This window comes from Cariama cristata, unplaced genomic scaffold (genome assembly GCF_000690535.1).
Source record: "Cariama cristata isolate BGI_N322 unplaced genomic scaffold, ASM69053v1 scaffold22771, whole genome shotgun sequence".
In the NCBI taxonomy this organism is placed as follows: domain Eukaryota; kingdom Metazoa; phylum Chordata; class Aves; order Cariamiformes; family Cariamidae; genus Cariama; species Cariama cristata.
Genome location: NW_009600138.1, coordinates 1 through 14,731, shown reverse-complemented (window position 1 = coordinate 14,731; position 14,731 = coordinate 1). Strand labels below are relative to the sequence as shown.

Genomic DNA, 14,731 nt, shown 5'->3' with positions numbered 1-14,731 from the left:
AGATGCTAAAACACTAACATGTAAGTGCAAGACTCAAAAGCCAGCAAAATAACTGTAACAGAAAATCCCTGTAAAACTTATTTTTGTAGCACAGTAGAGTTAATTCTTTCTATGTTGACCCTGTTTCCAGATATTTGAAACAATCAGTGCTGAAATTAAAATTGATTACTTTTATGTCAGTATACTTAGATGTGATTTTATCTAAAGATGTATGGAGTATAGCTTATTAACTGCATGACTGGATAATACACCTATTGTCTAACAAAACATCCATGACAATACTTGAACAAGGTGAATCTCTATGAGGATTTTAAATAGATCACTGAAAATACAATATTCAACATCATCTGTGATGGATGCATGGTAGTGAGCATGTTAAGAAGAGATTTACACATCTAGGAATAAAATTTGTTTCAGTGGAACAAACCTAACCATTGAGAACTCAATTGGGTACAAGCATACTACAGCATTATGAAGCATCTGAAGATTAAACATTTACACCACAGGAGCTCCCTAAGAACAAAATATAGATTTTGTATTTGCATATGCTAGGATAGCTATATTAAGTAGCGAAGCAAGCTCCGTGGATCAGAGGTACACAAAAACTTGGTGAAAATTAGCAAGCCAACTCAAAAAAAAAAAAAAGCAAGCCTCTGAGCAATTGCATGAAGCTTTTTAAAAGACCATTCACGTATGATAGGGATATTGATGCGGGCTACCTATAGCTAGCTTAGTACTGTTGAGTCACCTGTATTTTTAAATGTGCAGTCAACATTAAGATGTCTTTATAGCACAGTTCTTCCTAATTGCTAATAATGAGTAGCAAAAAATCCCAAAGATAGACAAGATATACGCCAGTTCTGAATCACTGCCATCTTTCTATGTGGTCCTCCTCAGAAAAGTGTTTGCAATAGCAGCACTGAACAAAAACCTCAAGCTTAACAATGACAAGATCACGTACATTCAGGTAGAAAGTAAAAGAATTCTTTTCCTATTGCTGGAACTGTAGATATCCCTTCCAGAATTATTTTGGAACCTATCATTCTCTGGCAAAACCATCACTGATGTGATTCTGCAGACCAGGAACACAGTAAAAAGCCTGTCTGATGATGCCAAAGACTATAGTTCAACTGAGATGGTATAGATGGTATAGTTCTACAGAGTTCAGCCAAGATGGTAAGGTTCAACAGAACAGTAAGGGTGCGGGAGGGGTAATGAACCTGAACATACATACTGCCATGCTGAATATACTACACAGTAAAAATAATTATACTACACTGGGATAGAAGAGACATTTTCTTACATTTACCCTGCAGAGTCACTCTAAGATTAAGTGGCCACACTTCAAATTCCCAAGGGAGAAAGGTACAACTGTTGCAAATAACAGCCTGAGGTAGAGCTATTAAGGAAGCAAAGGCACGACCTAGGCACTTAATTGGTTAATCAAGAATATTCAAAAGCCTTAAAGTCATCAGGGTCACACTAAAAAGTGTTAAAGTGCTTTTAAACTGAACGCTGGGACTTAAAAAAAAAAGTATCGATTCTGAAGTTCTGAACTTAGTATTGACCAGCTAATGTCCTGGCTTCACTTGTGCTGAATCACACCAGGAACCAGCGACTTTGCTTACTGGCAGAAGCAGACCAAGTAACATCTGTTCTCCAAGAAGACTCCTCAAATACAATCAATCAAGATCACATCATGAGTTTACAGATGGACCTGCTCCTCATCACAAAATCTGACCATACATTTGGTACATGAATTTCATGCACAGGCATACTGTTAAATAGAGTAAAGCATAAAAAGCCAGTGAGAAAGGTGCTCGGCTCGGCTACGGCTAGTAATAGTATGCTTCAGAGGTAGATAATACTTGTGGCAATTGGACCGTAACTCTAGGATAAGGCTCCACAGCTGGCAGCTTACACAACAATTTTGCCTGGTCCACAAATAAATTTTGGCCATCACTTAACTTTGTTACCATAATGTGCCATAAATACAATCTGGTCCCTAGTTGTCCTGAAGCTAGATAACTCCAAGAAAAGTACATCTTAAGACAAAACTTTGAAGAGAGTGCACTAGTGCTCTGTGAGTTACTGAGGGGGGAAAAAAAAAAAAAATCTTTCAAATATCTGAATGCTGCATTTTGTCCATACTCTCCTAGCACTGGATTGGGTTTCAGAAACTGATTCCCAGTGCCCCAGATCCCCTTGGGAGGGTCAGCTGGGGCTTATCTACTTTTGCTTTCCTTTGATATGATCAGTTTCCTGTGATCAATTGGACATTTTCGCTTCATTTGCTGCTCTTGCCAATCTTGAGATACTGGTGAAATCTCTTCTGCTCTCTTCTCCTGGTACATTACTGCCACAGAAAAGTAAAAGCTACCAAAGCTAAAAGCTTCTACATTTGTTATAAAGTTTTAGAAAAAGTCTTCTGACTTGTGGTCTAGATACAGTGGACATTCTGTGGCATCTGTATCAAACATGGATGATGCAGTTAATAGAAAGGAAAGAGGCTAGATTCTAGAAGTCATTTTTTTTCCTTCTCCTCTTGTCAACCTAAGCACCAAGGAAATAGGAAGAAGATAAAATGTCACTGTATATGTGACAAGAGAAGCTAGTTCTCCTCCCAAACCTCTGAAACAGTTCCACAAAAGGACGTCATTAGTATTAATACTTCACACTTCCTGCTTCCCAACGTTTTTAGTTGGGATTATTAATTCACGCAAGTCACTGAAAGAGACAGAACAATTCAGAAAAGATGCAGGGGAAGAGATCTCCTGCCCTTATTTTTCCTTTAACTGTCAAAATAATTTCTTATTGATCCCTGCTTTAAAGCAAGTTAACTTGTCAGGGGTTAATATTTACTTCTTAAAAAAAGCAAAACTAAAAAAACCCCACAGCTTCTCTACTGGAGGTCCAACGGCACTTAGGAAAACTCAAACTAGCTGGCTATGAAACTGTACGGCATACACACACTGCAGGAAAAGGAAAAATAATTTTAAAATGACGTCAGTAATATCCAGGTATTGCAGTCTGGACTGACATTTCATGGGCCATCTATGGCCTGATCTGCTCAACATGGTCCTTGGGCTGTACTTCAGTATTCAAGAGATGCCTGCTTTGGAAGGATGAACGGACGGTTCGGTTCATTAATGGCTGAAGAGGGCGAAAGTTGTCTACCATTCTCTTTTCTTCTTCACCATCTGAAGTAAAGAGCAGCATCCGAAATGCCTCCAGCTGAGAATGAGAAACGTCCAGTTTTGTGACTTTACTAACTGGAGAATTATTGGAGTTCATGACAAAACACATTTATTCATGCTTGGGAAAAAAAATCAAAGGTACTATTACATGTGCATTCTGAGAAATTTAGCATAAACTTCTGGCACTTCTTTGTCACCCGCTGATAAAGATTACATCATCATCTCTATCAATGCAGAAGATGAATTGACAGTTATCTGCTACCTTTAGGCAAATCAAATCTCAAACGTAGCATGTCTGAGACGGAACCCATTCCCATTCAAATACTGGAACATGTGCCATCTTTAAATAAACCTCTCCAAACTTCTTAGTTTACATCCTTCCTGGAGTTCAGTTATCTTATACAGATGTGCATACACTGGCACTCAGAAAAGAGGGAACCTCAACAAGCAACAACCTACATAGTAGTTGTTCTCAGTTGTTTATAACTGGCGATTAAAATAAAGTCTGCAACAGATCAGCTTTTAACGCTCACAAGGGCATTACAATGTTAAGCAAACGATGAGCCTTTCTATGCCATAAAAGAATGAGAGTGAAGAAGAGCCAAGAAAAAAGAAAAAAAAAGTTTCAGCTGAAAAGAAGAACGATATACTATGTAGTCAGTTCTCTCAGCTCTGCTAACAATCTTCAGTTCTTCCCGTCCTGTTCCTTTATGTAAACTAAAACATTAAGATCACATACATGCCTATTCTTCAGAGTTAGTGTTTGTTTGGAGCACGACTTTCTAGATGGACTAGCTCTATGCAAAAGTTGTATTAAAAATCAGAAAATATTTTGCCTCATGTCATTGAACTCACACTTCCATTATTAATCAAAGCCTCAAATAACAGGGACAATGCACAAATAACTTCCAGCGCCTCTTGAACCATGAAAAAAATGGCAGATTTTTTGGGGTTGTTCATTTTTACTTGCTTTGCAACAATCTCCAAGACTTGTTCTATGCTTTAATGCCCCTCAAAGTACTCCACTTCTTTGAATAGACCAAAAAAATCCTGAAAACCTCCAACAAAAAGCACAACTGTAGTACAATTCCAGTGAGTCCTCCTTCTGACCATTTTCTACTTGTCCCTCCATCTAGTTCATACCAAAGAATAACATCACATTGAAACATGAAGTACTAAAATTACAAGCAGTAGAGGGCACATGGTGACAAGTTAGGGTTGACCATGAACTCCTTCACTTGACATAACTTCTGAGATACAGACATTTGCCAAAACCTTCGTTTGTCTGTCCTTTTTAAAGGGGGGAAACAAACAAACAAAAAAAGAATTCAAGGACAGTACAGCCAAATATAAACATGCCTACAAAGGCAAAGGAGAAAACCCAGTGGGGACTCACTGTCTCTTGCCATCAGAATGGCATGTCAAGGACTCGGAGTCACCCACCATCCCTTCTGTACCTTCAGAGTCCGCCCAAGGGAAGAACAGAGGCTGAGCCCTCAGTCTCTGCAAGATTTCTGTGCAAATGCATGTGGCTATCAAGAATATGCACAAAAGGTCAGAGTTTGGAATTTCATAAACCTGCCCCTTCTCCTCCTTCCATACCACAAAAAGGGCTGCATCCTGGTAAGGAGAGCAAAATTATGTAGTGTTCCAGTAAATAACCTTAGAAGTTTTCAAGGGGCAGATTCCAGCATAAGGCATTGTTTATCACAGATCAAGATAAAACTATCAGAGAGCTGGAGAAGCATCTTTAACTGTTTACTGAAGACGTCTTAAGTCTTTCAATATTAGCGGTTGTTAACATCAGGATTCCTCCCCATATACTGGTGTGAAAGCAGTCACTGATCTCTGTATATTCACAGAGAATTAGTGGTACTGGTAAGCAACTACTTCTGTGCATCTTCCCCTCCATGGCAGCAGGCAGCCAAACCAGCATGGTATGATTTGAAACATAAGCATGAGATTTACCTGATTCTCATCAACCTCTATGGGTTTCTTCTTAATAATCCATGTGACTGATTCGGTAAGTGGGGGAGTAGTCAAAGAGCCCGCGTAGGTCCAATAATCAGGGCATGATGGTATCAAACAGGAGGGATCAAAGACGTCAAACTCGATAACAGTGTCCTAAATCCCAGAAAAAAATTGGTTTTAAAAATTGTATTTTGTATTGTATTAAAAAAGATCTTAACAATAAGATTAAATGCTGTATGTGTTATGTATGCATATGCAAAATCAGGTATTGTGAATATTAATAATTATCTACATAAAATAATAATTTAAAACCCCATAAACTTGTACAAAATTGGTAAAGTGGCTTTGAAACATAAGAGGCAGCTAGTGAGTAGACAAAATTTAAATATTTCTGTCATCCTCACAAGCCACTAGGAATTCAGCGCGGAAGAAAGAAACAAGGAGTGTGAAGGAGCAACTGACTATGTCTTTGTGAGAGCTAGAAGCAAACAGAAAGGCTAAGTGGTGGAGTAAGTTCAGGTAGCTCTGCCAGATACACAAGCAAACAATAGCGCTTTTAATTTTCACCATGTGATTTTAGGCAGCTGGGAGACGGAAGAGGACTAAAGTTTCATTTAAATCATATCAAGTATTCATGTCTCCAGAACGTGCACTCCCACAAGTGAGATACCAGATAGCATGCAGGAGCTTCAGAGCCCATGATTTCCTACACAAATATTTTACTCCTGGGGTATTTCCAGGATGTACTGGCAATGCAGGAAAGGAAGATCCTGTTTTTGCTTAGACAGGCTTTATCAGTTCCCCACTGAGAATGAGAAACATTACATCAACAGATTTTTCAAAAATATGGAGTTGGGCAGGAGATTCTAGATGGCAGCTTTCACCCTTCAAGTGAGAGAGGAAGGTGCAAGGACATCAGAATAGGTATTATCTGACCTTCCTCCTCACCAGGGCGATGCTCCTCAGGGTTTGGTGCTTAAGTCGGTGATAATGCTGGTAAGGCAACACAGGTTTTCAAATGTTTTAAACCAAGTGCTGATGAGTTGCTGGGTGACCAACAACCTTTGGAAATAAAATCCCTTTCAGAGCAGCCCACATGCATCCTGATGAGCCTTACGTTTGATACTACCTTTTTTTTTTTTTAAAGAAAAAAACCCTTGACTTTAGTTTCTTTCAAATTCTTATGCTGTAAACCATTATATTCTCATAACGGATGTATAGTCACAGATTTTTTGTAGGGCTTTTGGCACTGAACTGAGTTGTTTGGTATTTATCTGACAGAATTTTCACTGCACTGCCATAAATATTTGTTTTATTTGGATAAAAAAAACCCTTACTGTGATAAATAACGCCACAGTGACTTCAACTACATGTGCTTACAACCTGACAAAATTCTTGATGTGTATTTTTTGTGTGCACTTCAAAAAAGGAACGGGCACCTGGAGGAGCACGAGCTGTTTCTGAGCGCTATCAGAGATGCAGCACTCCCTCTCCCGGCAAAAGTCAGAAATCAGCTATGAAGAAAGAGTCCCATTCCCTAGTAGAAAATTTAGTGTTTATAAAAAAGCAAACAATCTCCTCCTCAAAGATCTGACAAAAATCAGAAAGCCTTCATTCCACAAGAAATAAACTACCACTTTACACAGCACAGAAAGTTCCTTCCAGTTAAACAACATATGAAAACTAATCCAGTGGCATCTGTTTTCTTAGAAGAGGAAGGGCAGGCTTCAGTGAGGGCAAGCCTTAAACATGTATATGCCCTTCTAAGGGGATACAATCTCAATAGCATCATTTCTTAGACCTCGAGGTTTGGAAAGCTTAAACTATACAATTTCTCCTTAAAAATTAGCTTCCCCCTGCCACCAGCATAATCAACAATTCACCCAAGGTGTCCATCAGGCCCCTGACTGACATTTCAGGGAGAAAGTATTTATCAGTGTTTTGCTATTCTCAAAGTATTCTTCACGTCGAATGACTGCATTAGCTATGCTGAGCGATAACTGGTGGGACACTTAAAAATACTTACTTTGTGTTTAACTGCCGGCAAGGCATCAACCAGTGTCTGCAGCCCTTCATGATGTGCTCCTATCTGCAGAAGACATGTAGGAGAGAATCATTAAGGTGACATTCTACATATCTACCTTAATTGGTATTTTTTTTAAAACAACAATAACAATCTAGAATTATGTTGTCCTAAATCAGTTTTAACAAAATGAAAATAAAGAGGCATCATTACAGCTTATTACACAATATGAAATTACCTTTAAAAACACTCCAATAACAGCCAAGCCGTTACCTTCCATTACAGCTTCTTCAAAAGTTGGGTACACAACAGCATTCCAGTGAACTAAATGCAACTGAAATATAAATGAATGAGAAATCAACACATGCACTGAGCACATCAATGATATCAAGAAACTTGACTTTTGATCTTTGCTACATTTGGGCCTTGGCAATTTGAGACCCTGCAGTGTCTGCTACCTCAAAAATCACTTACCACAAAAATAAGGACCAAAATGTTATTGGAAAATAATGGTACTTCCCTTTTTTTTTTTTTTTTGGCCTTTTTTAAACAATAGCTAAAGACCCATAAACTGCATTTCACACATATGAAAGGGATTTTGTCTGTGGGAGACTGATTACAGGAATGCTAGTTAAAGGCACAGAAGCAGCTTAGTATACCTGGAACTGAAGGGCTCTTCCATCTCACAAGAGGACAAAGAGCATGCTATTCTGCTAAGGAACATTCTTCTGCATATAACATAAGCTCCCTCTGCATTGCTTACAGTCCAATACGAGCATTCCGTTGAGGGGTTTTGTGTATTAACTAGATAGTCAGCCCCAGCCGCAAAACTCAGTCATACAGTCTTGCTGTTAATAATATCTTGCCACCCTGACAGGCATCATTATGAATACATTAACAGGAGATAAACATCTTCACAAAATCAAGCAATAATCATTTTTCAAACTGTCCATCTTTTGCATGTAACTGTGTTTATACCTGTCATATTTTCCTCTGAGCAACTTAATCTATATTTTTTCCCATTGGCTCCATCCTTTTTATTGACAGTCTCTCTGCCTTAGTAGTGACTTAATCACAAAAGTTTTGCTACTTTAATAATTGCTTAAGAGTTGAAAACAGAAAATAAAGTGATCACAATAATCACTATATTACCATACAACTCTGCTGTACATTATTCTGACAACTTAAGAAACACACAAACAATTGTTGGTAACTGGAATAAACTTTCTAATATTAGCCAACGCTCTGGGGTCACATAAACAAGACAGTTGTCATACATAAGATAAGCAGGACCAGGCTTCTTGAGTTACAGGTATGGGTGTGAGAATTAAACAGTCTTCCATTTTCTCTTTAAATATTTTTTAAAGAGTATTTAGTATGTGCTTTGTGACTCTGATGGCACTTAGTAATAATAAAGTGATTTTAAAGCAGTAAGGATTGGGAGATTTCAAGGTCCACTAGACAGAGCAGCTGAGATACAGCGCATGCATTGTTCCCCTAAGAAAACGGATCCTACACCTCCTGTGAACTCCTGAGCTGCAGTTAAGCTAAAAGTAAAGCACTTAATTTTTTTTTAATTGAGATCCAAGCTTGCACATTTACCTCAATATTTGCTGTCCACCTGATCTGCACCACATTAGCTGGGACCTGGGAGTTCATGAAGACCTGGCTGTGCCCTCAGTCTGCTTTCTGTCTCACCCTTTCCCCTTTTAAAAGGGGGAAGGACAAGCAGAGTTATGCCACTCCATCCAGACAGAGCTGGAACAGCAACGATACCTTGCTGCCTGCCATTGGCTTGCTTGGCAGCTACCCCTGGGGACATTCAGGGAGAAGAAAATATTACTGAAACGTTCAGTAATGAGGCCAATGTTCAATTTTAAGACTGTGTTCTTCTCCAGAAAACACAGTGAATATGAACTTACTAATAAAATGGTAGATGAGCTGCAGCACCTACCAGGTCTGATCATTAACAGTAAGCTGCAATTCTTCAAATTGGGACTTTTCTAGCATGCAGTATAGGTGCAGACAGCCTGAGACCAAGCCTCCAGTCTCCACAGGTATTTGCATTGTTCAGTATTTTATCTCATACCTCTGCTGGGTAAAATTTACTGTCAACTGTGTGCTCTGAACCCCACTCGTTTATAGCTCCCCAATGGAAGTGGAACTGCTTTAGCCTGTATTGGTTTTCCAAGGGACCTCCAACAATTACTAAAAAAAAAACAGACAAGACACACATATTCATAAACATGATTTAGAATTGTCCAGACAAGTAATGCAGCAAGATCCTTCTTGAAATAAATTTGCCCAGCAACTACCTTAACTGAAAACAGTCCCCTATTGCTTGGCTACTTTTACACTTTATTTTGCTATGACAAAATTGTTCAAGCGAACACATCACTATTTTTCCCTGCAGTCTGAATCAACTGTATCAAATTGAAGATAAGCTAAATAGTCTCCTCATCCATCTCCCCTCAAGGGATTATTTTTTTCCAACTCACATCAAGTTTGGTAGAGTCATGGTGATGACATGTTACATTCTATACTCTTCTCTTCGAGCAGGCATATGAGAACTGCCTTACCAGAAGAAACATGTATAATGACAAAGCAATGAATACATCTATTAAATGACATCCCAGCAAAGCCTCACTCTCTATGAAAAATATTGAAGTCTCCCATGACAATACAAGACTTCAAAACCCCAATTTTGTCAGAAACATCAGTACATTGTGTCAAATATTCAAATCTGCTTTTTTCAAGTTACAAAAATCCAAACATACTATTCTGCTTCAATGCAGCTTTCAGACTGCATAACCAACGTTAAAAGATTTCCTGCACTGCCAGAAATATGCTAATATTGTGCCTACTGTAACCTGTTCAAGCTACACTCCACAAAGTATCTGAACATACAGCCTGCCTATAGGCAAGATTCTGAGTTTCTGGAAGCTTGAATGCACCTTTCAGCCATGAATAAAGGTAAACATTCAGCCTGCTCTCCTGATTTCAGAAGGCCTCTCATCATTTCGGAAATACATGAATGAAAAAGTCCATGCCTTGTTTTCCACATACTATTTGGTTTTACTGATTTCCTCCTAATTGAACCAGGATCATCCTGCAAAGTCTTCTTGCTAGTTATTATATCACAGCATCTGGTAAATGAGAGACCATAATTACTTCCAAAGGGCTAACAACAAATATGTAGCTGTAGAGACCTATTTGCTGATTTTTACCTAACTGTATGTCATGGTTAAATTTTATAGCAAACCACTTTATAAAAGTACATAATCCCAACACTACTTCAGAAAAGAAGTTAATCACTTTAATGCTAAGGAGAAAACAATGAGAGGCATTAAGAGCTTTTCTTGTTTTGTTTTTTTTTTTTTTCCTGAAAGCCAGACAGCAGTTTTGAAATGCTAACTAGATAGGCCTGCTTTTGATAAAAAGCAAGCTAAAACAAGCTATGCAAATTGACATTTAATTAATTTCATCCACTGCTGCTGAGCTCTTAGCATAAATGCAATACTGACCATCACTAAAAAAAATCATGACAGAGAAAGATAACTTTCAGGGATGGGAGGAAGATGTGGCCCACATCGCCAAGTCTTTCAGAATTAAAGTTTCTGTGCTCTAACACTATCCACTCCTGATTATGTGATGACGCAAACCCACAAGTGACTACACTCATGTTAATAATCACATTCACCTGAATGTTTGCCTCACGAGTAAAGTTAGGCACAGGCACTCACATGCAGAAAATCGGGTTCCTATAGTGGACACTAGAAAGTGACAGGAAACAAACAGGTACTTACAGTCCCTTTACAAGCATTTTTGCCATTTCATTTCCTCTCAATTTACCAGTCTTGATAATTTCAAAACAAAATAGAAGTTTAAAGGAACTCTAACAACAACCAGGGAAAAGAATCACATCAGTTTTTATTGTAGCCCTAGTTCCATTTCAGTCTCATTTCCCTGCAGCAGATGGCATTCATGCACACAGACAGGACCACGTTCTGTACACACCTTCCCCACACCCTCTTCTTCATCCTTCCGCTCTGCTCATAAGCAAACACCCCGTGGCAGCACTACCTTCATCTTTTGCCCAAGTCTCGTTTTGTCTCATCTCAGGAGGTGGTCATTTTTATCTATCCTGGATGTACATTTAATTTTGTCCGTCTCATCTTCTGTTTCAGTTTTGTTGCTTTTTTTGTTTATTCATAAGCTTCCTTCTCTGGATTTCTATTACTGTTAGACAGAAGCTGGCAGGAAGAAAAATCAGAAATAGCAACAGTAAAGAGAAAAAAGTGGAGGAGAGAGGCAGGCATTTGAAAAATTGGCCATTTATACAGCAACATCCCGTGATCTGTTGTTTCTCAGTCTTTCGTTTTGGAGTCCTGTCACCGTTAGTTTAATGCCACCCTCCATTAGCCGTCATCACCCTTCATTGACTTTAATTCATTTGAGGAAGATGATGATGATGAAAAGGCAGCCATCCAGAAAAAGGCAGCAAGAACACTCTTAAAGATTTACGTCAAGTGTTCATTCTTACAGATGAAGCGGGTAAGATCTTTCAGAGCCGTGATGTGCTCTGAATAGCCAGCCTCTGAAAGGGCAGCACCCTCTAATTGACAGTCCTGATGATTCCATGCTTGCCTCTATGTCACAAAAACCATCCCTGTGTATTTAAATGTTGTATATTCTTAACCTCCTGCAGGCAATTCCCCTCCATTACATCAATTCTTGCAGAAAAAAAAGAGACTGTTATCCATTGAACTGCACACAATTACACTTTTCAGGAACGCATCCTCAACAGATAGCAGGGTATGGCTGTATAAAGTAAAAGACTGTCAAATTAAAAGCAAAACTAATCTAATGTTAGTAAGTTCAAAACACTGATCAGCTAACAAGCGATGTCTCCATCTTAGTCTCCCCTCTAACCCCACCTCACTAACACAACAGCAGTTTGTACTGTAAAAACGGAAGGGCACTACTTGGTTTCTTCGTTACATATTCTAGTGCTCAAAAGAACAAGGGCAAGAATATTCCCTGGCTGGAAACTAACATTCTGGGTGAACAGCTATAAACAATAAAATAATAAAAAAACCCAAAGGTCACACAAGCCCCTGAAAGCTCCACGCATTCCACCACTGCCATTCTTGCTACATTGTTTTATCAGCCTCTTTCCAAACATCAACCAAAAACACTGGTATTGCAGAGACAAAGCACTTCTTTATTAGCGTGCTGAAAGCCACCTTCCCAAGAGCATTTCTAATCCCTTACAGAGTTCTAGCATCTCTCATGGTAAGCAGTCACCTTAAACATAAATTACTCTAACCAAACAGGTTCAAACTTGCCCAGGGTCCCTCAATTTTTCCCTCCAGGAGAAGTTGAGTAACCAACATGAATCATGTGCTTCACAACATCCCTGACCATCTGCTGTCAGTTCACCTACCTTTACGAAATATCTTCTTTATAGGCACCATCAATATCCTTTGGCAAAGTCAACTTTTAAAAGGAACAACGGACAGAAAATCTGGAATTTGGTAGCAGTATCTTGATTTTAAGTCACTTTATTGAGCAATTAAAAAAAGACTTAGCTGCTCAGGTCAGAGTGCTTATTCACATTAAATTGCTGGAATGCATAATTTGATTTTGCATGCACTGACGCCTGCTTACACTAAAACAACAGGAACATGTGCACCTGCTCCCTACAGTAGCAGCTCAGTATTATTTAATTCTCCAAAAGCTTATTGAGGTAAGTATGTATGCTTTCCAACTGAAAGTCATTTTGCTGCCGATTATTTTAAATGCATTAAATATATCTGCTAACACCGCAAAAGAGGTAAGTGGCGGATTAATAAAGTGTAATGATGGAAACTCATTTAAAATTAAGTAGATACATATACGTATGACTGAAGACTGACTGATGTAGACAAAGTTGTGTTATTACAAGACCTAATCAAAAGGCAGGGCATTAAGGCTTGTGCAAAAAGAGTAAGTTTCAATCTACAACAGAGGATTTGTGCATGATGTGCATGTAACAAATACATAGTAAAAGTGAGGCCTACCTAGAACTTCTGCATTACAGTTCCCATCACTGTAAATCCACATTTAGCTGAAGCATTCTTTCACTGTACATTCACTTTCAACATTTGTCCTGAGGTTTTACATCATGCAAATATTTCTCCTTTCTAAGCATTAGTAAGATATTAAATAGATTTTTCTGAGTTTTGCTTGCTTACTTGATCTATCCGTAGAATCATCAAACTCAACCAGGAATGAATATCCATTGTTCCAGATGTGAAGACATGTTGTTGGGTCGTAGCTGACTTTCAGAGGCTTCAGAAAGGGGTCGTAAACACTATCTCTCCACTGGATATTGATAGGAGACTGCCGGGTGCCTCCAGGAATTGTAAGCGGACTCTGCCAAAGTGGATGCACTGGAAGATGATGAAGAGAGTCAGGCTCTAATGCACGATACAGAACTTCCAACTAAATACTTCAGAGCCTTTTGGCAAGAGAAGGTGCTTTGGCATATTGGCTCCAAAGGCTAATTCAAGTCAGCTGATGCACAGGAAAGTAGAAAAAGAAAAACAACAAACCCCTAAACATTCCAGTTGCATGACTCAAAGCCACACAGGGAAGTGCAGTAATTTGACTCAACACTATGTTGATACCTTTCTGCACTAGCAAAATGCTCTTCAAAGAAATTCTGCCCCCTTATTTCCCAGAAAATTGTTTTCCTTTTATTGCCAATTGATTTTAAGGTGAGTACGGTTTTACAGCTTTGCCAGAGTCTCAGCACACCACTTCAGCTTTCCTTACACACCAGCACCATCAACTGATGTCGGATTGTCCCAGGCACAGGGTAATTCCCACTAGAAAGCAAAAATACTCTCTTGAAGGTGTTGGTCTTTCGCCTACGTGTGCTCAGGGGTTGCACCACTAAGGGTGTAGTCCTCCTGAAGCAGCCATACCAATATTGACCAAGACTACTTTATGCAGGCAGAACCTACAGCTGATCCCCACACTTGTAAGATCCCAAACTGCCAATTTTGGGGGCAACTTGGGCATCTCAAACTGGCACAAGCAGGGCATATGCATTAATAGTTTCCACAGGATTTTATTCTGCTTAAAGACAGAACTGAGATCTGTGTGGATGGGGAACACTTGTTCACCCTGCTGTCCCCCAACACTGACGACCCACAGATAAAGGTTTTTTGTGCCCTGCCCATCCACTGAACCCAAAACCGAGAGGCTCTGAAGTACCGTGTTACTGCCTACTTCATTAGATACAACCGTGATGGTCTTTTGCAAGGGGAAAAAAGAAAAAATTAATTAAATATTTTAACAAACCACTCACATGAGATGTGGCTAAACAACCTTCCCCTTCGTTTTCCTCAGCATGGGGCAAACTATCGGCCTGCGCAAGGTGACCGCACGCAGTTAGGGCAAAGGCGGGCGAGCAGAACATTCTCCAAAAGCGCCACAGCTCTCTGTGACCCTTACTGCCATTTCCCTGTCTCAGCGGAGGCTGAACTTGGTG

At 39.3% G+C, this 14,731-nt stretch overlaps 1 protein-coding gene across 1 annotated transcript; it reads right to left on the bottom strand.

Annotated features, from left to right (window-relative positions):
- Positions 1-2,899: 2,899 nt before the first annotated feature.
- On the bottom strand, positions 2,900-13,652 carry LOC104155928 (carbonic anhydrase 5B, mitochondrial-like; the record flags this gene model as incomplete). The annotated part of the gene is made up of 6 exons (XM_009709939.1): positions 2,900-3,234; positions 5,166-5,321; positions 7,195-7,257; positions 7,430-7,525; positions 9,281-9,399; positions 13,428-13,652. Coding segments are annotated over 6 exons (839 nt in total), but the record flags the coding sequence as incomplete, so codon positions are not given.
- Between the last annotated feature and the right edge of the window lie 1,079 nt (positions 13,653-14,731).